General features: G+C 51.0%; 1 protein-coding gene across 5 annotated transcripts; it reads left to right on the top strand.

Moving 5' to 3' along the window:
• The first annotated feature begins 1,710 nt into the window (after positions 1-1,710).
• On the top strand, positions 1,711-24,010 carry tmem147 (transmembrane protein 147). Of its 5 annotated transcripts, none has more exons than XM_073055566.1 (7): positions 1,779-1,977; positions 2,760-2,829; positions 4,414-4,479; positions 11,953-12,089; positions 14,612-14,696; positions 22,969-23,090; positions 23,200-24,010. In XM_073055566.1, the coding sequence occupies exons 1-7, from the start codon at positions 1,901-1,903 to the stop codon at positions 23,318-23,320; spliced, it is 678 nt and encodes a 225-aa protein (XP_072911667.1). In that variant the 5' UTR covers positions 1,779-1,900; the 3' UTR covers positions 23,321-24,010. The 5 variants fall into 5 exon arrangements, with proteins under 5 accessions (XP_072911658.1, XP_072911667.1, XP_072911692.1 ...); XM_073055591.1 differs by having other exon boundaries at positions 1,939-1,981; XM_073055583.1 differs by lacking the exon at positions 1,779-1,977 and adding an exon at positions 2,128-2,336.
• Positions 24,011-24,607: the final 597 nt, after the last annotated feature.

Here is a 24,607-nt window from a genome sequence, read left to right as displayed (position 1 = left end):
ACACCCAATCCAGTATAGCTGATCCCCTAGCACATATATGTCAAACTCAAGGCCCGCGGGCCGTGGAATTATCTTTGGCCCGCGAGATAATATCTAATTACTATTAAAGCTGGCCCCAGTAATCGAATCGCCTATGGCGTATGATATGGCTAATGCTGAGTTTATTCAGGTACCAGGTTTTCAGGGTTTTTAGTGTTTATTCGGCAGTCTTCTTCATAAGAAACGGAATTTGTAAAGTGAAACACTTTGTAGTTATAGCAGAGACTGAGGCACATGAGAGCAGGCTGAAAAAACGGAGGCAACGAAAACTGCGTTCGCCCGCGTCCGACTGATCCGGCCCGCATGAAGCTGCATTTTGCTCAATCCGGCCCGTGACCTAAAATGAGTTTGACACCCCTGCCCTAGTATGCTCAACGACAAATTGTTCTAAAAAGCTGTCTTGTAGGCATTCAACAAACTCACTCTCTTGAGATCCACTACCAACCTGATTTTCCCAATCAACCTGCATGTTAAAATCTCCCATTACTATTACAATCCCATGACTGCATGTGATCTTTGTTTTTTTTTAACCATTCGTCATACCTGGAGTCCCTTCACTTTGGTTTAACCCCTCCTTCCCCACCAAATTGGTTTAAACCCTCCCGAGCAGCTCTAACAAACCTGCCCACAAGAATATTGGTTCCCATCGGGTTCAGGTGCAACCTGTCACTTTTGTACAGGTCACACCTCCTCTAGAAGAGATCCCAATGATCCAAGAACCTGAAGCCCTGCCTCCCACACCAGCCTCTCAACCACACATTTATCTACTAACTTGTCCTGTTTCTACCCTCACTGGCTCATGGCGCAGGTGGCAATCCAGAAATTACTACCCGGGACGTCATGCTCCCAGCTTTCTGCCGGATGGACTCCATTTACACTTCCCGCTGCCTCAGTAAAGCAGCCAGCATAATCAAAGACCCTTACCCACCCCGGACATTCTCTCTTCTCCCTTCTCCCATCCGGCCGAAGGTACAAAAGCCTGGAAGCACGTACCAGCAGGATCAAGGAGAGCTCCTGCCCCGCTGAATATATTGAACAGATCTCTTGTACAATAAGATGTGTTTTTACCTCACAACCAGACTGTATTAATCTTGCACTTTATCATTTACCTGCACAGCACTTTCTCTGTAGCTGCTACACTTTATCTGCATTTTTCTTAATTTTCTTCCTTTGACCATATAGTTATACCCTGATTTTATCCCTCAACAGCCCATTGTCATTACCACACCAACCCATATCATACCCTTGTTGTTGCCCCTTCATTTACCAATCTTCAATAAAGTTGACCCCAATGAGCTTGACCTTTATTGACCCCAGCCTCATTACACCCCTAACCCCAGTGACCCCATGGTTTAATCCTTGCCCCAGCATTGTTGACCTCATTGACTAGAAATCTTGACACAAGGTTGACCACTGCATTTTAACCCTCACTGACTCCAGCAAATGCGACACCATTGACTGCACTCTTGCCCTTGCCCCTTGACCCCACCCACCTTAACCCCCCATTGACCCCATAAACCTTAGCACCTAAGGACCCGGATTGTTACACATTGTCTGAACCATTAACTCCCATTGACCCTAGTGTTTCACTCTTTTTACCTTGTCCACTTTCTTGACCCCAGCAATCCTGTCTCAGTTCTCGCCCCCGCCCCGTGTGCTCCCCTCCAAATATCTCCTTTCCCCGTGATGGCCAGAAGGGGGCAGTTTTCGCCGCCGGAACCTTTATCCAGGTTCCTCGGCGGCGGAGGGACGGTCTTTTCGGGACGGACCTACTTCGAGTGTGGCAGCTATTCGGTCGGTGTACCCGTCGTTTCTCCCGTCCGCCTTCCGGGACGCCTAGTGGTTCTCGGCACTGCGAGTCATGACGCTCTTCCACTTCGGCAACTGCTTCGCCCTGGCCTACTCGCCATACTTCATCGCCTACAAGTGCACCGGCTTGTGAGTGAGTGAGGGCGGCGAACGACCGGTTCCCGCCCGCGCCGAGCTCTCTGCGCATGCTCGTGGGTTTTACTGCGCGCACGGCGCATGGGCAGTGGGGCCGGCTGCCCCGGGGGCTGTTTGCCGGTCACGGTAGTAGGCGTGCGCACTGGTGGGAAGTTCTCCCCCCACCCCTCGGCCCCACTTTGTCAGGGATCTGTCCCCCTCCCCAGCTGCATACCTGACTCTCTGTCCACCCCAATGGCCAACTCGTTCCCACTGGCTCAAATACCCTCTGAATGCCTTAGTCCTTACCCCTATCGAAATCAAAACTGACAAGTCCTGAAATATTGTTTTGTGACAGTCGTACACCGATTACTGTAAGTTACAATAAAAAATTTTAAACGTGCATACGAGGAATAATTCAGAAATCTGATGGCAGGGGTGAAGATGCTGTTTCTGGCTCGTTGAATGTGGGTCTTCAGGCCCCTGTACCTCCTTCCCGATGGTAGTAATGGGAATACTCCATGTGCCGAATGGTGAGAGTCCTTAGTGAGGGATGCCTCTTCTTGAGGCACTGCTTCTTGCAGATGACCTTGATGGTGGGGAGGGTTGGAGCAGTTGATGAGTCTACAGCCTTCTTTCGATCCCGTGAGCTGGCACCTCCATCCCAGACAGAAAGCTGTCCGTGGTACATCTTTAGGAAGTTACTGATTTACCACCTATCCCCATGATTCAGGCCGGCTGGAGGCTGAGTGGCTGCTTGGACTGTTTCTTGACACTCTTGCTTTTTTTTGTTTCAGGTCGGAGTACAATGCCTTTTGGAGGTGTGTCCAAGCCGGCGCCACCTACCTGTTTGTCCAGCTGTGTAAGGTAAAATCTTTCACCTGTCTACCATCTGTCTCATGTCAGAACCGCTGTAACACCCAACCCAGGGACCCCTAGATCACCTCGTGCTACTGCTACTGTGTTATGGGCAATGAGACTTTAATGTACTTTAAAATGTACCCCTCTTATTGTCCCTACTGTATACATAACAGGCATTTCAGGGTTTCAGATGCTTCAGGGGTGGGAAGGGAATTACTTTAACAGTGGAAACTTTAATCAAAGTCCATCGGGTTGGAGGTTAACCAGATGGAATATCGGGTGTTTCTCCTCCACCCTGAGGCTAGCCTCATCTTGGCGTAAGAGGAGGCCATGAATTGACACGCCGGAATGGGGATTGGGGTTAAAATGTTTGGCCAACGGGAAGTCCTGCTTATGGCAGATGGTACAGAGGTGCTCGACGGGTCTCACCAATACCAATTCAGAGAAAGCCACGCTGGGAGCACCGGACACACTAGACGACCCTGGCAGATTGGCAGGTGAAGAGTTGCCTCACACCCGGAAGGACTATTTGGGCCCTGAAAGGAGGTGAGGGAGGAGGCGTCTGGGCAGGTGTAGCACTTAGGCAGCTTCCAGGTAAAAGTGCCTGGAGGGAGATTAGTGGGGAGGGACGAATGGTCAAGGGAATCGCGGAGGAAGCGAGCCCTGTGGAAAGGGGGGTGGGAGGTGAAAATACGTTCAGTGGTAGAGTCCCTTTGGAAATGGTGGAAGTTGCGGAGGATAATGTGTTGGATGCGGAGGCTGATGGGCTGGTAGGTGAGGACAGCAAGGACTCTCTCACTGCCAGGGTGGCGGGAAGATGGGGTGAGCGCAGATGTATGGGAAATGGAGGGGATGCAGGAGAGGGCAGAATCAATAGTGGAGGGGGGGAGCCCAGTTCTTTAAAGGAGGAGGACATCTCTAATGTCCTGGAATGGAATTTATGGGCAGGTGTAGCACTGTACCTCAGTGCACTGTGTAACGATCTGATCTGTATGAATAGTACACAAGACAAGATTTTCAGGATATCTTGGGACATGTGACCAATACCAATGTTACAAGAAATGGTATATTGATTTAATGTTGTCACATGTACTGGGCTACTGTGAAAAAATTTGTTTTGCATACGATCCGTACAGATCATTTCATCATATCAGTACATCGAGGTAGTACAAGATATAATAACAGAATGCAGAGTGAAGTGTTACAGTAACAGGGAAGGTGCAGTGCAGGTGGACAAGAAGGTACGATCGTAACGAGGTAAGTTGAGAGGTTCAGAGATTGTGGGTACAAGAGATCTGTTCAGGAGTCTGATAACTGGGGTTGGGGGGGTGGAAGCTGTCCTTAAAGTTACACAATGCCATTCACCATGGAAAGTGAAGAACATCGACAGAGAGAGAGAGATGCTTGTGGTCACACATAGTGCCAGAGGGTGGGATCGAACCACGTTCTCTGGAGACGTGAGGCACAATGCCCTTTACACCACAATGCCATCCATCGACGCCTCCTGCAATTTATTACTATTTCAATTTTCTCTTTACTTGGTGAGGTGCGTGAACTGGCCTTTCTTTTTATTTCTCTCTCCCTTACCAGATGTTGTTCCTCGCCACGTTCTTCCCCACCTGGGATGCCTCAGTCGGTGTCTATGACTTCGTGGGGGTAAGTAGAAGCTTGTTGGTGGACGGGGAGAGAGGTCTGCTCGTGCAGCTACCATCTTGTGTCTGGGCTGGATAATTACAGTGCTTTACGCTCTCGGTGACAATGTAAAGGGGTGGGTTAGTGAGCTTGCAGATGACACAAGTTGAACTCCGGAGTCAGCTATTACCACTGACGTGTCATGAAGTTTGTTTTGTGGCATCAGTACAGAGCGATATACAAATTATTCTAACAAATATAGTAAGAAATACAAGTAGAGCAAAAATTGGTGGAGTTGTGGGCAGTGTGGACGGCAGAGGACAGTCAAAGGATGTGGTGGGATAAGATCACTTACATATTTGGGCAGAGGAATGGAAGATGGAGCTTAATCCTGGATATCGAATGTAAAGGGACAGTACACAGTTAATGACAGGACCTTTAACACTATTGATGTACAGAGGGATCCGTAGTTCCCTGAAAGTGGCAATGCTAACAGAGTGGATGGTAAAAGTAGTGTGCAGAATGCTTGCCTTCATCAGATGGGGCGTTGGGTACAGGAATCAGTCCTGTTGCAGCTGTATTGGTCAGGTCACATCTGGAGTATTGTGTGCAGTTCTGTTCATTGTGTCACAGGAAGGGTGTGAAGGTTTTGGAAAGGTGTAAAAGTGGTTCACCAGGATGCTGCCTGTATGAGCTATAAGGAGAGGCTGGACAAACTTGGGTTGTTCTCTCTGGAGCGGAGGCTGAGAGGAGATTTGAAAGAAGTTTGTCGAATTTTAAGAGGCATAGAGTAGACCATCAGAGTCTTTCTCCAGGGTAGAAGTGTCAAATACTTGAGGGCATGGGTTATAGTGAGAGGGAGTAAGTTCAAAGCAGATGTGCAAGATTCTTTTTACACAGAGTGGCGGGTGCCTGGAATGTGATGCCGGGGTGATAGAGGTGTGTAAGAAGGCTCTTAAACACATGAACGTGCAAGAAATGGAGGGATATGGGCATTGTGCAGGCGGAACGGATTTAGTTTAATTTGGCATCGTGTTCAGAATCGGGTTGATAATCCCTGACATTGTACGTCCTGAAATTTATTTTGTGACAGCAGTACAGTGCAATACGTAAAAACATTAGGATAAGTCGCAATAAGAAATATATAAAAAGAAATATACAGTGCAAAAAGAGAGCAACGTAGTGAGGTAGAGTTTGTGGGTTCTTGGACCGTTCAGAAATCTGATGGCGGGGGGGGGAAGAAGCTGTTCCTAAAATGTTGAGTTGTGGATCTTCAGGTTCCTGTACCTCCTGTCTGTTAGTAGTAATGGGAGGGGGCATGTCCAGAGTGACGGGGGTCATTGGAGGTAGATGCTGCCTTCTCGAGACACTGCCTTTTTAAGATGTACTCAGTGGTCAGCGGGCTTGTGTCGTGATGGTTTGGCTGAGTCTACGATCCTCTGCATTAGAGCCTCCATACCCAGATGGCGATGCGACCCGCTGGAATGCTCTCCACGGGGTATCTAGAAATTTGCTCGAGTCTTTGGTGACATACCAAATCTCCTCAAACTCCCTGTTGAAGTAGAGCAGCTGGTGTGCTGCCTTTGTGATTGCATCAATGTGTTGGGCCCAGGATAGATCCTCTGAGAGGCTGACACCAGGAACGTGAAGCTGCTCACCTTTTCCACTGCTGATTCCTCACTAAGGACTGCTGTGTGTCCTCCTGACTTTCAATCAATTGAGGGGAGACCTGATACAAATTTATAAAATAGAGTTGACAGTCTTTTTGCCAGGGTAGAAATATCAAATACCAGAGGGCATAGGTTTAGGTTGAAATAGGATGTGTCAGCACAGATGTCGTGGGCCGAATGGCTTGTCTGTCTACTGTTTCACATTCACAGGTCAGACCGTCCTTGTTCAGTTCTGGCACAGTAAGGTACTTTCCAAAACTGTTGTTTCTTTATATAGCTCGACTAACAATAGAAAAGGGAGTAAATCAGTCATCCATTTGGCACCAGGCCTCGTAGAAACTGACGTTGAGACAGAGAGTCGCATGCTTCGTTAAACACGGGGGCTTAAGGAGCATCTTGGGAGGCGACAGGAAGACGGAGAAGTGCGGGGGAAGGAGCTGAAGAGCAGGGAGCTAAGGTAGAAATGGGGAGGGGTGCAAGGGCCAAAAGGGGATCATCGACATGAGGGGTCTAGAGGCCGGAGGAGATAACAAAGACGAGGTAGGGTGTAGGAGTCGGGGAAAATCACAAAGAGGCATTAGGGTGTAGGGGCCGGAGGGGATAACAAAGACGAGGTAGGGTGTAGAGGTCGGAGAGGATCACGAAGAGGAGTTATGGTGTAGGGGTCGGAGAGGATCACAATGAGGAGTTAGGGTGTAGGGGCCGGAGAGGATCACAAAGAGGAGGTAGGGTGTAGGGGCCGGAGAGGATCATGAAGAGGAGTTAGGGTGTAGGGGTGGGATAGGATCATGAAGAGGTTAGGGTGCAGGGGCCAGAGAGGATCACGAAGAGGTTAGGGTGTAGGGGCTGGAGAGGATCACGAAGAGGAGTTAAGGTGTAGGGGCTGGAGAGTATCACGAAGAGGAGTTAGGGTGTAGGGGCCGGAGAGGATCACGAAGAGGAGTTAGGGTGTAGGGGTCGGAGAGGATCACAAAGAGGAGTTAGGGTGTAGGGGCCGGAGAGGATCACGAAGAGGAGTTAGGGTGTAGGGGCCGGAGAGGATCACGAAGAGGAGTTAGGGTGTAGGGGCCGGAGAGGATCACGAAGAGGAGTTAGGGTGTAGGGGCCGGAGAGGATCACGAAGAGGAGTTACGGTATAGGGGCCGGAGAGGATCACGAAGAGGAGTTAGGGTGTAGGGGCCGGAGAGGATCACGAAGAGGAGTTAGGGTGTAGGGGTCGGAGAGGATCACAAAGAGGAGTTAGGGTGTAGGGGCCGGAGAGGATCACGAAGAGGAGTTAGGGCCGGAGAGGATCACGAAGAGGTTAGGGTGTAGGGGCCGGAGAGGATCACGAAGAGGAGTTAGGGTGTAGGGGCCGGAGAGGATCACAAAGAGGAGTTAGGGTGTAGGGGCCGGAAAGGATCTCGAAGAGGAGTTAGGGTGTAGGGGCAGGAAAGGATCACGAAGAGGAGTTAGGGTGTAGGGGCAGGAGAGGATCACGAAGAGGAGTTAGGGTGTAGGGGCAGGAGAGGATCACAAAGAGGAGTTAGGGTGTAGGGGCAAGAGAGGATCACGAAGAGGAGTTAAGGTGTAGGGGCAGGAGAGGATCACAAAGAGGAGTTAGGGTGTAGGGGCCGGAGAGGATCACGAAGAGGAGTTAGGGTGTAGGGGCCGGAGAGGATCACGAAGAGGTTAGGGTGTAGGGGCCGGAGAGGATCACGAAGAGGAGTTAGGGTGTAGGGGTCGGAGAGGATCACAAAGAGGAGTTAGGGTGTAGGGGCCGGAGAGGATCACGAAGAGGAGTTAGGGTGTAGGGGTCGGAGAGGATCACGAAGAGGAGTTAGGGTGTAGGGGTCGGAGAGGATCACGAAGAGGAGTTAGGGTGTAGGGGCCGGAGAGGATCACGAAGAGGAGTTGGGGTGTAGGGGCCGGAGAGGATCACGAAGAGGAGTTAGGGTGTAGGGGCCGCAGAGGATCACAAAGAGGAGTTAGGGTGTAGGGGTCGGAGAGGATCACGAAGAGGAGTTAGGGTGTAGGGGCCGGAGAGGATCACAAAGAGGAGTTGGGGTGTAGGGGCAGGAGAGGATCACAAAGAGGAGTTGGGGTGTAGGGGCCGGAGAGGATCACGAAGAGGAGTTAGGGTGTAGGGGCCGGAGAGGATCACGAAGAGGAGTTGGGGTGTAGGGGTCGGAGAGGATCACAAAGAGGAGTTAGGGTGTAGGGGTCAGAGAGGATCACAAAGAGGTGTTAGGGTGTAGGGGCCGGAGAGGATCACGAAGAGGAGTTAAGGTGTAGGGGTCGGAGAGGATCACAAAGAGGAGTTAGGGTGTAGGGGCCGGAAAGGATCACGAAGAGGAGTTAAGGTGTAGGGGCCGGAGAGGATCACAAAGAGGAGTTAGGGTGTAGGGGCCGGAGAGGATCACGAAGAGGAGTTAAGGTGTAGGGGTCGGAGAGGATCACGAAGAGGAGTTAGGGTGTAGGGGTCGGAGAGGATCACGAAGAGGAGTTAGGGTGTAGGGGCCGGAGAGGATCACGAAGAGGAGTTAGGGTGTAGGGGCCGGAGAGGATCACGAAGAGGAGTTAAGGTGTAGGGGTCGGAGAGGATCACAAAGAGGAGTTAGGGTGTAGGGGTCGGAGAGGATCACGAAGAGGAGTTAGGGTGTAGGGGTCGGAGAGGATCACGAAGAGGAGTTAGGGTGTAGGGGTCGGAGAGGATCACGAAGAGGAGTTAGGGTGTAGGGGCCGGAAAGGATCACGAAGAGGAGTTAGGGTGTAGGGGCGGAGAGGATCACAAAGAGGAGTTAGGGTGTAGGGGCAGGAGAGGATCACAAAGAGGAGTTAGGGTGTAGGGGCAGGAGAGGATCACAAAGAGGAGTTAGGGTGTAGGGGCAAGAGAGGATCACCAAGAGGAGTTAGGGTGTAGGGGCAGGAGAGGATCACAAAGAGGAGTTAGGGTGTAGGGGCCGGAGAGGATCACGAAGAGGAGTTAGGGTGTAGGGGCCGGAGAGGATCACGAAGAGGTTAGGGTGTAGGGGCCGGAGAGGATCACGAAGAGGAGTTAGGGTGTAGGGGCCGGAGAGGATCACGAAGAGGAGTTAGGGTGTAGGGGCCGGAGAGGATCACAAAGAGGAGTTAGGGTGTAGGGGTCGGAGAGGATCACGAAGAGGAGTTAGGGTGTAGGGGTCGGAGAGGATCACGAAGAGGAATTAGGGTGTAGGGGCCGGAGAGGATCACGAAGAGGAGTTAGGGTGTAGGGGCCGGAGAGGATCACGAAGAGGAGTTAGGGTGTAGGGGCCGGAGAGGATCACGAAGAGGAGTTAGGGTGTAGGGGTCGGAGAGGATCACGAAGAGGAGTTAGGGTGTAGGGGCCGGAGAGGATCACAAAGAGGAGTTGGGGTGTAGGGGCAGGAGAGGATCACAAAGAGGAGTTGGGGTGTAGGGGCCGGACAGGATCACGAAGAGGAGTTAGGGTGTAGGGGTCGGAGAGGATCACGAAGAGGAGTTAGGGTGTAGGGGTCGGAGAGGATCACGAAGAGGAGTTAGGGTGTAGGGGCCGGAGAGGATCACGAAGAGGAGTTAGGGTGTAGGGGCCGGAGAGGATCACGAAGAGGAGTTAAGGTGTAGGGGTCGGAGAGGATCACAAAGAGGAGTTAGGGTGTAGGGGTCGGAGAGGATCACGAAGAGGAGTTAGGGTGTAGGGGCCGGAGAGGATCACGAAGAGGAGTTAAGGTGTAGGGGCAGGAGAGGATCACAAAGAGTTGGGGTGTAGGGGCCGGAGAGGATCACAAAGAGGAGTTAGGGTGTAGGGGCCGGAGAGGATCACGAAGAGGAGTTAGGGTGTAGGGGCCGGAGAGGATCACGAAGAGGTTAGGGTGTAGGGGCCGGAGAGGATCACGAAGAGGAGTTGGGGTGTAGGGGCCGGAGAGGATCACAAAGAGGAGTTAGGGTGTAGGGGCCGGAGAGGATCACGAAGAGGAGTTAGGGTGTAGGGGCCGGAGAGGATCACGAAGAGGTTAGGGTGTAGGGGCCGGAGAGGATCACGAAGAGGAGTTAGGGTGTAGGGGCCGGAGAGGATCACGAAGAGGAGTTAGGGTGTAGGGGTCGGAGAGGATCACGAAGAGGAGTTAGGGTGTAGGGGTCGGAGAGGATCACGAAGAGGAGTTAGGGTGTAGGGGCCGGAGAGGATCACAAAGAGGAGTTAGGGTGTAGGGGCCGGAGAGGATCATGAAGAGGAGTTAGGGTGTAGGGGCCGGAGAGGATCATGAAGAGGAGTTAGGGTGTAGGGGTCGGAGAGGATCAGAAAGAGGAGTTAGGGTGTAGGTGTTGGAGAGGATCACGAAGAGGTTAGGGTGTAGGGGTCGGAGAGGATCACAAAGAGTTAGGGTGTAGGGGCTGGAGAGGATCACAGAGACAGGGAGGAGTGAAGAGACTGACTGGGTCACAGAGACAGGGAGGGGAGAAGAGTCTAGAAGGGGTTCACATACAGTGAGGGGTGCTGGGACTAGAGACTGGGAGGGCTGTAGCGGCCAGTCGGTGTCACAGAGACTGGAACGAATGACAGAGACAGTGAAAGTCTAGAAGCAGATATGGTGCAGTATCTGTAAAAATATACTCGGAATACCAACAGCTCTTACCAGCTGAGTATTAGACTGTGTGATAGGATGGTGTAGAGGGAGCTTCACTCTGTGTCTGACCCCAGGAGTGTGTGATGGGACGGTGTGGAGGGAGTTTCACTCTGTGTCTGACCCCAGGAGTGTGTGATGGGATGGTGTAGAGGGAGCTTCACTCTGTGTCTGACCCCGGGAGTGTGTGATGGGACGGTGTGGAGGGAGTTTCACTCTGTGTCTGACCCCGGGAGTGTGTGATGGGACGGTGTGGAGGGAGTTTCACTCTGTGTCTGACCCCGGGAGTGTGTGATGGGACGGTGTGGAGGGAGCTTCACTCTGTGTCTGACCCCAGGAGTGTGTGATGGGATGGTGTAGAGGGAGCTTCACTCTGTGTCTGACCCCGGGAGTGTGTGATGGGACGGTGTGGACGGAGCTTCACTCTGTGTCTGACCCCGGGAGTGTGTGATGGGACGGTGTGGAAGGAGGCTCCCTCTGTCTCACCCTGGATGTGTGTGATGGGACGGTGTGGAAGGAGGCTCCCTCTGTCTGGCCCTGGGAGTGTGTAATGGGACGGTGTGGAGGGAGCTTCACTCTGTGTCTGACCCCGGGAGTTGTGATGGGACGGTGTGGAAGGAGGCTCCTTCTATCTCACCCTGGGGAGTTGTGATGGGACGGTGTGGAAGGAGGTTCCCTCTGTCTGGCCCGGGGGAGTTGTGATGGGACGGTGTGGAGGGAGACTCCCTCTGTCTAGCCCTGGGGAGTTGTGATGGGACAGTGTGGAAGGAGGCTCCCTCTGTCTGTCCCTGGGGAGTTGTGATGGGACGGTGTGGAAGGAGGTTCCCTCTGTCTCACCCTGGGGAGTTGTGATGGGACGGTGTGGAGGGACGTTCCCTCTGTCTCACCCTGGGGTGTGTGATGGGACGGTGTGGAAGGAGGCTCCCTCTGTCTGGCCCTGGGGTGTGTGATGGGACGGTGTGGAGGGAGGCTCCCTCTGTCTCACCCTGGGGTGTGTGATGGGACGGTGTGGAAGGAGGCTCCCTCTGTCTGACCCTGGGGAGTTGTGATGGGACGGTGTGGAAGGAGGTTCCCTCTGTCTGGCCCTGGGGTGTGTGATGGGACGGTGTGGAGGGAGGCTCCCTCTGTCTGGCCCTGGGGTGATATGCTGTGGGAACGCTGCTCCCTGAGGGAGTGACGGTGCTGGGATGGATTCAGGGGCTGAGCTGCCGCTCCGTTTGCCTCAGGAGTTCATGAAGGCAACGGTGGACCTGGCCGACCTGGTGGGCCTGCACCTGGTGATGTCCAAGAACGCGGGCAAGGGCGAGTACAAGATCATGGTGGCTGCGATGGGCTGGTCTACCGCCGAGCTGGTTATGTCCAGGTAATGTGGCCCTTCCTCTCTCCCTCACCTGACCTTCCAACCTCCTCAGTCCCTTCCCTCAGAAAAGGAGTGCGGATCAGTATCGCTGATAGCTTGTCCTGGTACAACCATGAACCAGAGAGCTCACCAATGCCTTTACCTCCTCAGGAGGCGAAGGAGATTTGGCATGTTCCCATCGGCCCTTGCCAATTTTTTAATTGAAGCTGCAAAGAATGTATCCTGTACAGATTCATCACAGCTTGGTATGTCTGCAGAGAGTTGGTGGGCACAGCCTAGCACATCCTGGAAAACAGCCTCCCCTCTATGGACTCTTGTCTTTATCAGGGAAGTAGCTGGCATAATGAAAGCCCGCACCCGCCCCAGGCGTTCTCTCTTCTCCCCCTCTCCTTGGGCAGAGGATACAAAAGTCTGAAAGCATGTACCATCTGACCAGCTGACGAACAGCTTGTATCCCACTGTCATAAAAACTCTTAAGTGGTTCCCTAGTGTGACAAGGTAGATGTTTGACTGCACAATCTACCTCGTTATGATTTTGCACTGTGCCCTTACCTGCACTGCACTTCCTCTGCAACTGTTACGCCTTATACTTCATTGTTATTGTTTCAGCTTGTTCTATCTCAATGCAGTCTGTATGAACAGCTTTTCATGTATCTCGGTACATGTGGCAATAATAAACCAATTCCATTTCCAATATTGAAGTCATCGAGGTGATGAAGATGATTGATGAGGGTGGGGTACTGGATGCTGGCTGCCTGCACTCCAATACAGTGTTTGATATGGTCACTCATGTTGGGTTGATCCAGAAGATTAAGACACAGGGATACTTTGTAGATTGGATTCAAAACTGGCTTGGCCGTAGAAGACAGCAGGTTGTGGAGGGGTGTTACTCTGACTGGGAAGTTTATGACCAGGGATCTGTTCTGGGACCTTGTATAAATAATCTAGCTGAAAGGGTGTGTGGGCTTACTGATAGGTTAACAGATGACACAGATTGGTGGAGTTGTGGATAGTGAGGAAGGGTATAAAGGTTAATAATCTTCATGTGTCATGTCATGTGATATGGGTGATCATGGTCTTTGACCATCATTGTTCTTGGCAAAGTTTCCTGCAGAAGTGGTTTGCCATTGCCCTCTTCTGTTCAGTGTCTTTACAAGACGGGCAACCCCAGCCATTATCAGTACTCTTCAGAGATTGCCTGGTGTCAGTGGTTGCATAACTAGGACTTGTAATATGCACCATCTGCTCATGTGACTATGCACCACCTGCTCCCATGGCTTCATGATCTGGGTGGGGGGTGGGTTCGATGGGACCTGTGGGCTAGCAGAGGGAAGGAGCACACCTTACACCTCCTTTGGTAGAGATATTTCTCCACCCTGCCACCAAGGGTACACCGGGATGTAGATTAGTTATAAGTGGCAGATGGGAGTTGAATCCAGAGTTATGTGAGGTGTTGCACTTCGGGAGGTCAAATGCAAGGGGAAAGTAGATGGTAACTGGCAGGTGCATTGACGTACAGAGGGATTTTGGCATCCAAGTCCACAGCTCCTTGGGAGTGGCCACGCAAGTGGATAGGCTGGTAAAGAAGACGTACAGCACTCCTGCCTTCCTCAGTTGAGTGTAACAGTTAGAAAGTCACATTGCAGCTATTATAAAACTTGGGTCGGGCCACGCTTGGAGTATTGTGTGCAGTTCTGGTCAACCAGGGAAGGGTGTGCAGGCTTTGGAGAGGGTGCAGAATAGGTTCACCAGGATGCTATTTGGGTTCGATAGACAGGCAGATGAATGTGTAGAGAATGGAAGGACACAGACCACGTACAGGCAGATGCACAGTTTGAATTGACGTCCTGGTTAGCACAGAAGCCAAGGGCCGAAGGGCCTGTTCCTGGGCTGTATCCTAAGGCATATAGGATAGCTGTACAAAATTATGAATATAGATAGGGGAAATGCAAGGAGGCTTTTTCCACTAAGGTTGGGTGAAACTAGAACTAGAGGTCATGGGTTAAGGGTGAATGGTGAAATGTTTAAGGGGAACCTGAGGGGGGGCTTCTTCACGGTGGTGAGAGATTGGAACGAGCTGCCGGTGGAATTGGTGGATGCAGGTTCGATTTCAATGTTTAAGAGAAGTTTGGTTAGGTACATGGATGGGATGGTTGTGGTCTAGATACAGGGTCAGTGGGACTGGGCAGATTAATAGTTCAGCACGGACTGGGTGGTCCAAGCGGCCTGTCTCTGTGTCTAGTGTTCTATAACAGTGTGAGTCAAGACGTTACTAAAAGGTGGATAGGCTGAAGGGACTGGGTGCTGTTCTATGTTCCTGGACTGCTAAGTTCTGGCAGGTTCCCCAGCATTTGGCCACACGGCAGCTGGATCAAAGCTGAGCTGGCTGCCGCCTGCCGGGAGCCTCCACTCTCACGTACGGTGGCCAGGAAAAGAGTGTCTTCACCATGTGCGTGTAGATGTAGTAGTCTGTCTGTCTGCTGGTCGGTATTCCAGAGCCTTCTCTCTTCCTGTTTTCTCTCCAGGTGCATCCCTCTCTGGGTCGGAGCCAGAGGCATTGAGTTTGACTGGAGATACATTCAGATGAGTTTGGACTCCAACATCAGCTTGGTAAACAATGCCTCATTGTCTCTTTCCCTGTGTGTTGTCTGCTGTCTGAGAAACGCCGTGATAACAAAGTAAAACTGAGTCATTGTCCTTCATTAGTCATCGTGCCAGAATTTAATTACTGCACAACGGTACGGTTCAAGAATCAGGAAGTTATGCTGCAGCTTTTTAAATCTCTGGTTAGGCTGAATCTGGAAAGATGTGGAGGATTTCGAGAGGGTGTAGAAGAGGTTCACCAGAATTAGAGGGCATGAGCTGTAATGAGAGGTTGGACAGACTTGGGTAGTTTTCTCTGGAGTGGCAAGGCTGAGGAGAGATCTATTTGAAGTTTAAAAATGTTGTGAGAGGCAGAAATAGAGTAGACAGCTAGTATCTTGTTCCCAGGGTCGAAATACCTATTAACGTGTGGGGGGGGGGGGGGCGTTTTTACACATAGAGTGGTGGGTGGTGGTGGAGCCAGGTACAGCAGAGGTGTTTAAGAGGATTAACATCTATGAATGTGCAGAGAATGGAGGAGAACGGATCTCATAGAACATAGAATAGTACAGCATACAGGCCCTTCAGCCCACAATGTTGTGCCGACCCTTAAACCCAGCCTCCCATATATCCCCCCACCTTAAATTCCTCCATATACCTGACTAGTAGTCTCTTAAATTTCACTAGTGTATCTGCCTCCACCACTGACTCAGGCAGTGCATTCCACGCACCAACTACTCTCTGAGTAAAAAACCTTCCTCTAATATCCCCCTTGAACTTCCCTCCCCTTACCTTAAAGCCATGTCCTCTTGTACTGAGCAGTGGTGCCCTGGGGAAGAAGTGCTGGCTGTCTACTCTGTCTATTCCTCTTAATATCTTGTACACCTCTATCATGTCTCCTCTCATTCTCCTTCTCTCCAGAGAGTAAAGCCCTAGCTCCCTTAATCTCTGATCATAATGCATACTCTCTAAACCAGGCAAGATCCTGGTAAATCTCCTTTCCAATGTTTCCATGTCCTTCTCATAGTGAGGCGACCAGAACTGGACACAGTACTCCAAGTGTGGCCTAACCAGAGTTTTATAGAGCTGCATCATTACCTCACAACTAAACTCTATCCCTTGACTTATGAAAGCTAACACCCCATAAGCTTTCTTAACTACCCTATCTACCTGTGAGGCAACTTTCAGGGATCTGTGGACATGTACCCCCAGATCCCTCTGCTCCTCCACACTACCAAGTATCCTCCCATTTACTTTGTACTCTGCCTTGGAGTTTGACCTTCCAAAGTGTACCACCTCACACTTCTCCGGGTTGAACTCCGTCTGCCACTTCTCAGCCCACTTCTGCATCCTATCAATGCCTGTCTGTAATCTTTGACAATCCTTAACACTATCCACAACACCACCAACCTTTGTGTCGTCTGCAAACTTGCCAACCTACCCTTCTACCCCCACATCCAGGTTGTTAATAAAAATCACGAAAAGTAGGGGTCCCAGAACCAATCCTTGTGGAACACCACTAGTCACAACCCTCCAATCTGAATGTACTCCCTCCACACAACCCTCTGCTTTCTGCAGGCAAACCAATTCTGAATCCACCTGGCCAAACTTCCCTGGATCCCATGCCTTCTGACTTTCTGAATAAACCTATCATGTGGACCTTATCAAATGCCTTACTAACATCCATTTAGATCACATCCACTGCACTACCCTCATCTATATACCTGGTCACCTCCTCAAAGAACTCTTAACAGGCTTGTTAGACACAATCTGCCCTTCACAAAGCCATGCTGACTGTCCCTGATCAGACCATGATTCTCTAAATGCCCATAGATCCTATCTCTAAGAATCTTTTCCAACAGCTTTCCCACCACAGACGTAGCTCACTGGTCTATAATTACCCGGACTATCCCTACTACCTTTTTTGAACAAGGGGACAACATTCGCCTCCCTCCAATCCACCGGTACCATTCCTGTGGACAACGAGGATATAAAGATCCTAGCTAGAGGCTCAGCAATCTCTTCCCTCGCTTCGTGGAGCAGCCTGGGGAATATTCCATCAGGCCCCGGGGACTTACCCATCCTAATGTATTTTAACAACTCCAACACCTCCTCTCCCTTAATATCAACATGTTCCAGAACATCAACCTCACTCATATTGTCCTCACCGTCATCAAGTTCCCTCTCATTGGTTAAATCCGAAGAGAAGTATTCATTGAGGACCTCGCTCACTTCCACAGCCTCCAGGCACATCTTCCCACTTTTATCTCTAATCGGTCCTACCTTCACTCCTGTCATCCTTTTGTTCTTCACATAATTGAAGAATGCCTTGGGGTTTTCCTTTACCCATCTCATTCCCCCAGTGAGGTACTGTGTGTGACAGAGAGAGTGAGCGAGAGACTCATTCCCCCAGTGAGGTACTGTGTGTGACAGAGAGAGTGAGCGAGAAACTCATTCCCCCAGTGAGAATGTGTGTGACAGAGAGTGAGCGAGAGACTCATTCCCCCAGTGAGGTACTGTGTGTGACAGAGAGAGTGAGCGAGAGACTCATTCCCCCAGTGAGAATGTGTGTGACAGAGAGAGTGAGCGAGAGACTCATTCCCCCAGTGAGGTACTGTGTGTGACAGAGAGTGAGCGAGAGACTCATTCCCCCAGTGAGAATGTGTGTGACAGAGAGAGTGAGCGAGAGACTCATTCCCCCAGTGAGAATGTGTGTGACAGAGAGAGTGAGCGAGAGACTCATTCCCCCAGTGAGGTACTGTGTGTGACAGAGAGAGTGAGCGAGAGACTCATTCCCCCAGTGAGAATGTGTGTGACAGAGAGAGTGAGCGAGAGACTCATTCCCCCAGTGAGGTACTGTGTGTGACAGAGAGTGAGCGAGAGACTCATTCCCCCAGTGAGGTACTGTGTGTGACAGAGAGAGTGAGCGAGAGACTCATTCCCCCAGTGAGGTACAGTGTGTGACAGAGAGAGTGAGCGAGAGACTCATTCCCCCAGTGAGAATGTGTGTGACAGAGAGTGAGCGAGATACTCATTCCCCCAGTGAGGTACTGTGTGTGACAGAGAGAGTGAGCGAGAGACTCATTCCCCCAGTGAGGTACTGTGTGTGACAGAGAGAGTGAGCGAGAGACTCATTCCCCCAGTGAGGTACTGTGTGTGACAGAGAGAGTGAGCGAGAGACTCATTCCCCCAGTGAGGTACAGTGTGTGACAGAGAGAGTGAGCGAGAGACTCATTCCCCCAGTGAGAATGTGTGTGACAGAGAGTGAGCGAGATACTCATTCCCCCAGTGAGGTACTGTGTGTGACAGAGAGAGTGAGCGAGAGACTCATTCCCCCAGTGAGGTACTGTGTGTGACAGAGAGAGTGAGCGAGAGACTCATTCCCCCAGTGAGGTACTGTGTGTGACAGAGAGAGTGAGCGAGAGACTCATTCCCCCAGTGAGAATGTGTGTGACAGAGAGAGTGAGCGAGAGACTCATTCCCCCAGTGAGAATGTGTGTGACAGAGAGTGAGCGAGAGACTCATTCCCCCAGTGAGAATGTGTGTGACAGAGAGTGAGCGAGAGACTCATTCCCCCAGTGAGAATGTGTGTGACAGAGAGAGTGAGCGAGAGACTCATTCCCCCAGTGAGGTACTGTGTGTGACAGAGAGAGTGAGCGAGAGACTCATTCCCCCAGTGAGAATGTGTGTGACAGAGAGAGTGAGCGAGAGACTCATTCCCCCAGTGAGGTACTGTGTGTGACAGAGAGAGTGAGCGAGAGACTCATTCCCCCAGTGAGGTACTGTGTGTGACAGAGAGAGTGAGCGAGAGACTCATTCCCCCAGTGAGGTACTGTGTGTGACAGAGAGAGTGAGCGAGAGACTCATTCCCCCAGTGAGGTACTGTGTGTTTGTGTCTGTCTGTGTCCGATCCTCCAGGGTCGAAATACCTATTATTGCATGTAAAACATGGAAAAACCTATGGCACAACACAGGCCCTTCAGCCCACAAAGCTGTGCTGAACATGTTCTTACTTTAGAACTACCTAGGCTTTACCCATAGCCCTCTATTTTTCTAAGCTCCATGTATCCATCCAGGAGTCTCGTAAAAGACCGTATTGTTTCCACGGCCGCCGGCAGCCCATTCCTCACACTCAGCACTCTCTGCATAAAAAAACTTACCCCTGATATCTCTTCTATACCTACTTCCAAGCACCTTAAAACTCTGCCCTCGCATGCTAGCCATTTTGGCCCTGGGAAAAAGCCTCTGACTATCCACACGATCAATGCCTTTCATTATCTTGTATACCTCTATCAGGTCACCTCTCATCCTCCTTTGCTCCAAGGAGAAAAGGCCAAGTTCACTCGACCTATTCTCATAAGACCTGCTCCCCAATCCAGGCAACATCCTTGTAAATTTCCTCTGCACCATTTCTATGGTTTCCATGTCCTTCCTGTAGTGAGGCAACCAGAATTGAGCACAGTACTCCAGGGTCCTATGTAGCTACAACATTACCTCTCAGCCCTTAAACTCAATCCCAGAACTGATGAAGGCCAATGCACCTTATGCCTTCTTAACCACAGAATCTACCTGCATAGCAGCTTTGAGTATCCTATGGACTCGGACGCCAGAATCTCTTTGATCCTCCCACACTGCCAAGAGTCTTCCCATTAATGCTATATTCTGCCATCATATTTGACCTACTAAAATGAACCACCTCACACTTATCTGGGTTGAACTCCATCTGCCACTTCTCAGCCCAGTTTTACGTCCTATCAATGTCCCGCTGTAACCTCTGACAGCCCTCCACACTATCCACAACACCCCCAACCTTTGTGTCTTCAGCAAATTTACTAACCCATCCCTCCACTTCTTCATCCAGGTCATTTATAAAAATCACAAAGAGTGGGGATCCCAAAGACACACCACTGGTCACCAGCCTCCATGCATAATATGACCCGTCTACAACCACTCTTTGCCTTCTGTGGGCAAGCCAGTTCTGGATCCACAAAGCAATGTCCCCTTGGATCCCATGCCTCCTTACTTTCTCAATAAGCCTTGCATGCGTACCTCATCAAATGCCTTGCTAAAAACCATATACATTACATCTACAGCTCTACCTTCATCAATGTGTTTAGTCACATCCTCAAAAAATTCAATCAGGCTCGTAAGACATGACCTGCCTTTGACAAAGCCATGCTGACTATTCCTAATCATATTATGCCTCTTCAAATGTTCATAAATCCTGCCTCTCAGGATCTTCTCCATCAACTTACCAACCACTGAAGTAAGACTCACAGGTCTATAATTTCCTGGACTATCCCTACTCCCTTCCTTGAATAAGGGAACACCATCCGCAACCCTCCAATCCTCCGGAACTTCTCCCGTCCTCATTGATGATGCAAAGGTCATTGCCGGAGGCTCAGCAATCTCATTCCTTGCTTCCCACAGTAGCCTAGGGTTCATCCCATCCGGTCCCAGTGACTTATCCAACTTGATGCTTTCCAAAAGCTCCAGCACATCCTCTTTCTTAATATCTACATGCACAAGCTTTTCAGTCTGCTGCAAGTCATCCCTACAATCACCAAGACCCTTTTCTGTAGTGAATACTAAAGCAAAGTATTCATTAAGTACCTCTGCCATCTCCACTGATTCCATACACACTTTTCCACTGTCACACTTGATCTTCTAGATCTCTATCATTACCTAGTTTTTTGAACTTTTCATAAGCTCTTTTCTTCTTGACTACATTTACAACAGCCTTTGTATATCATGGTTCCTGTTGCCTACCATCCATTCCCTGTCTCATTGGAACGTACCTATGCAGATCCCCACACAAATATCCCCTGAACATTTACCACGTTTCTTCTGTACATTTCCCTGAGAACATCTGTTTTCAATCTGTGCTTCCAAGTTCCTGCCTGATAGCCTCATATTTCCTCTTACTCCAATTAAACATTTCCCTAACTTGGCTGTTCCTATCCCAATCCAATGCTATGCTAAAGGAGATAGAATTATGATCACTATCTCCAAAGTGCTCTCCCACTGAGAGACCTGACACCTGACCAGGTTCATTTCCCAATACTAGGTCAACCACAGCCTCTCCTCTTGTAGACTTATCTACATATTGTGTGAAGAAACCTTCCTGAACACACCTAACAAACTCCACCCCATCTAAACCCCTCTAGGGAGATGCCAATCAATATTTGGGAAATTAAAATCTCCCACAACCTTGTTATTATTACTCCTTTCCAGAATCTGTCTCCCTATCTGCTCCTCGATGTCCCTGTTACTATTGGGTGGTCTGTAAAAAAAAAAAAACAACAAAAAACTACCCAATAGAGTTATTGACCCCTTCCTATTCCTAACTTCCATGACTTCCTCCTTTTCTGCAGCTGTGACATTATCTCTGATTAACAGTGCCACGCCTCACCTCTTTTGCCTCCCTTCCTGTCCTTTCTAAAACATCTAAAGCCTGGCGGGTAAAGTCACCATTCCTGCCCCTGCACCATCCAAGTCTCTAATGGCCACAACGTCATAGCTCCAAGTGCTGATCCATGCTCTAAACTCATCCGCTTTATTCATAATCCTCCTCGCATTAAAATAGACACATCTCAAACCATCAGTCTGAGCGCATCCCTTTTCTATCACCTGCCTGTCCTCCTTTTTGCACTGTCTCCAAGCTTTCTCTATTTGTGAGTCAATCTCTCTTTCCTCCGTCACTTCAGTTTGGTTCCCACCTTTCTGCAATTCTAGTTTAAACTCTCCCAACCTGTCCTTTTTGTACAGGTCACGCCTGCCCCTGAAGAGGTCCCAATGATCCAAAAATCCGAATCCCTGTCCCCTGCTCCAATCCTTCAGCCACACATTTATCCTCCACCTCATTCTATTCCTATACTCACTGTCACATGGCATAGGCAGTAATCCCAAGACTACTACCTCTGTGGTCCTGCTTCTCAACTTCCTTCAACTCCCTGTAGTCTGTTTTCAGGTCCTCCTCCCTTTTTTTTTTACCTATGTCGTTGGTATCAATATGTGCCACGACCTCTGGCTGTTCTCCTTCTCACTTCAGGATATCGTGGACGCGATCAGAAACATCCCGGACCCTGGCACCTGGGAGGCAAACTACCATCCACGTTCTTTCCTGCGTCCACAGAATCACCTGTCTGACCCCCTAACTATAGAGTCCCCTGCCACTGCTGCCATCCTCTTCCTCTCCCTACCCTTCTGAGCCAGAGGGGCAGACTCTGTGCCAGAGGCGCGACCACTGTTGCTTCCCCCAGGTAGGTCGTCCCCCCAGCAGTACTCAAACAGGAGTACTTATTGTTCAGGGGGACAGCCACTGGGTTACTCTCTAGCATCTGCTTCTTGCCCTTCCTTCTCCTGACTTGTTACCCACTTATCTGTATTCCCAGGCCCCGGAGTGACTACCTACCTATAGCTCCTGTTTCAAATCCCCCAGTGTGGGTGGGACAGTGTGTGTGAGCGTGCGTGCATCCGTCCCTGTCCCATCCCCATGAGGGACAGTGTCTGAGTGAGAGTGTGTGAGATCCCCTGGTGAGGGACTGTGTGTGTGTGTATCCCATCCCCCAGTGAGGGACAGTGTCTTTGAGTGAGAGAGAGAGTGAGTGAGTGTGTGTGTGTGCACGCGCGTGTCCCTGTCCCATCCTCATGAGGGACAGTGTCTGAGTGAGTGTGTGTGATTCCCCCCATGAGGGACAGTACTTTTGAATGAGTGTGTGTGTAAGATCCCCTGGTGAGGGACTGTGTGTGTGTGTGTGTGAGAGATTCCCTCCGTGAGCAACAGTATCTTTGAGTGAGTGTGTCTGTGTCCCATCCCATCCCCCAGTCAGGGTCTGTGTGTGTGTGTGTCTGTCTGTCTGTCTCTCCCATCCCACAGTGTGTTTGTGTGTGTCCTAAATCCCGGTGTGGGACAGTTCATTTGTGTGTGTTTGAGCTCCTACTGATATGGTGTGTTTGCATGTTCTCTGATCCCCTCTCTGTCTTCCCATTTCTATTTTGGGATTGACCCCATATCTCTGGCTATGAGACAGCAGCATTTATTTCTGTGTTAATAAACATACAGTCTTTATAAAATGAAGAGAGGGGTAGAGTTGTGTTTTCAAATACTGAAATCCATAGGTGGGTATTCAAAGGGTTTTTTATGCATAGTGGTGGGTGTCGGGAATGTGCTGCCAGAGGGGTGCATTTCTGTGAGCCTGTTCGGGGTAACACGGCTGTGCTGTGTATGGTGGGAGACCATCCTGAGAAGAAAGTGTCGGGCAGCCGCTGACCACGTCTCTGCTCCTTTCTGCCGCAGGTTCACTATGTGGCTATGGCGGGCCTGGTGTGGATGTTCTCCAGATATGACCTACCGAAGCACTACCGCCTGCCCATCGCCATTCTTCTGGGGCTCAGTGTCTACAAACTCTTCCTCATGGAGTGAGTGTGCCAACCGGGAGGGGTGGGGGGAGGGGGGCTGGTGTGGGCGGGGAACAGTGTCCTGAGACTTTCTGTAACTCACTCTGACCATTCTCCCACCCCCCTACAGGTCCGTCATTCACATCTTTGTGCTGGGCAGCTGGATGGCGCTGCTGGTGAAAGCGGCCGTCACTGGCGCCGTCTCCCTCAGCGCACTTCTGCTCTACGTCAGCCTCGTACATGGCAACTGACCTTGATGGGTGGGGGCAGGGCAGGGCCACGGTCCCCCGTCCCCGTGTTCTCTCGCTCCCTCCCATTCTCTGAATGTCTCTCCCCATTCCTGATCTCCCCCTCCCTCCCTCTCGGATTCTAGATCTACCACCCACCTAACCAATCATTGAGTCTCCGTCCCCGTCCCCCCCGTTCTCCCATCTTCCCAACCCCGGGGAAGGCTTCCAACCCCCTGTCCCAGCCCACCACCCTTCAGTTACCCCCTCACTGCATCCCCCTTCACTCTGCTCTGAGGAGGACAGACACAGCTCCCGGGAGAACCCACCTCCAAGGTTGTGTGAACCTTCCCAGTATGGTGGAAGGGTGAGGGAGCAGATTTGGACTCTTTCCCCACACCGCCAATCATTCATTGCTTTAGAAGCCTGACTGTATTCCACCTTGTGCAGTGGGTGTTGCACAGGACTGGTGGGGCTTTCCACCACGCCATGCCCGAGGATCTTTCCACCTTGTGCAGTGGGTGTTGTACAGGACTGGTGGGGCTTCCCACCACGCCATGCCCGAGGGTCTTTCCGAAGCGGAGGTTGATCTGCTCCAAGCACATAAGGTGCTAAACTGGTCTGAGGAGGAGGAGCTGGCAGATTGTGGATACACAACTTACTGGATGTAGCCACCATTGTTAATACAGTGATTAAACATCAATCTTGATCCAAGCTTTAGTATTTATTTTTCATTAGGTAGACTTGAAATGATGAGTGTGTGAAATGGCAACTATTAGTTGGCTTAGAATGCACGATTCCAGTCTCCGTATCCCTGGATCAAACCCACACCGGGAGCACCGTGCACAGTTCCAGTCTCCGTGTCCCTGGATCAGACCCACACCGGGAGCACCGTGCACAGTTCCAGTCTCTGTATCCCTGGGTCAGACCCACACCGGGAGCACCGTGCACAGTTCCAGTCTCCGCGTCCCTGGGTCAGACCCACACCGGGAGCACCGTGCACAGTTCCAGTCTCCGCGTCCCTGGGTCAGACCCACACCGGGAGCACCGTGCACAGTTCCAGTCTCCGCGTCCCTGGGTCAGACCCACACCGGGAGCACCGTGCACAGTTCCAGTCTCCGCGTCCCTGGGTCAGACCCACACCGGGAGCACCGTGCACAGTTCCAGTCTCCGCGTCCCTGGGTCAGACCCACACCGGGAGCACCGTGCACAGTCCCAGTCTCCGTATCCCTGGGTCAGACCCACACCAGGAGCATCGTGCACAGTTCCGGACCCTAAGTCAGTCCCAGGCCCGGAGCACTGTGCACATTT

This window comes from Hemitrygon akajei, chromosome 1, assembly GCF_048418815.1.
Source record: "Hemitrygon akajei chromosome 1, sHemAka1.3, whole genome shotgun sequence".
NCBI classification, from domain to species: Eukaryota; Metazoa; Chordata; class Chondrichthyes; order Myliobatiformes; family Dasyatidae; genus Hemitrygon; species Hemitrygon akajei.
The sequence above is the reverse complement of the archived record's forward strand: the minus strand, read 5'-3'. Positions and strand labels throughout refer to the sequence as shown.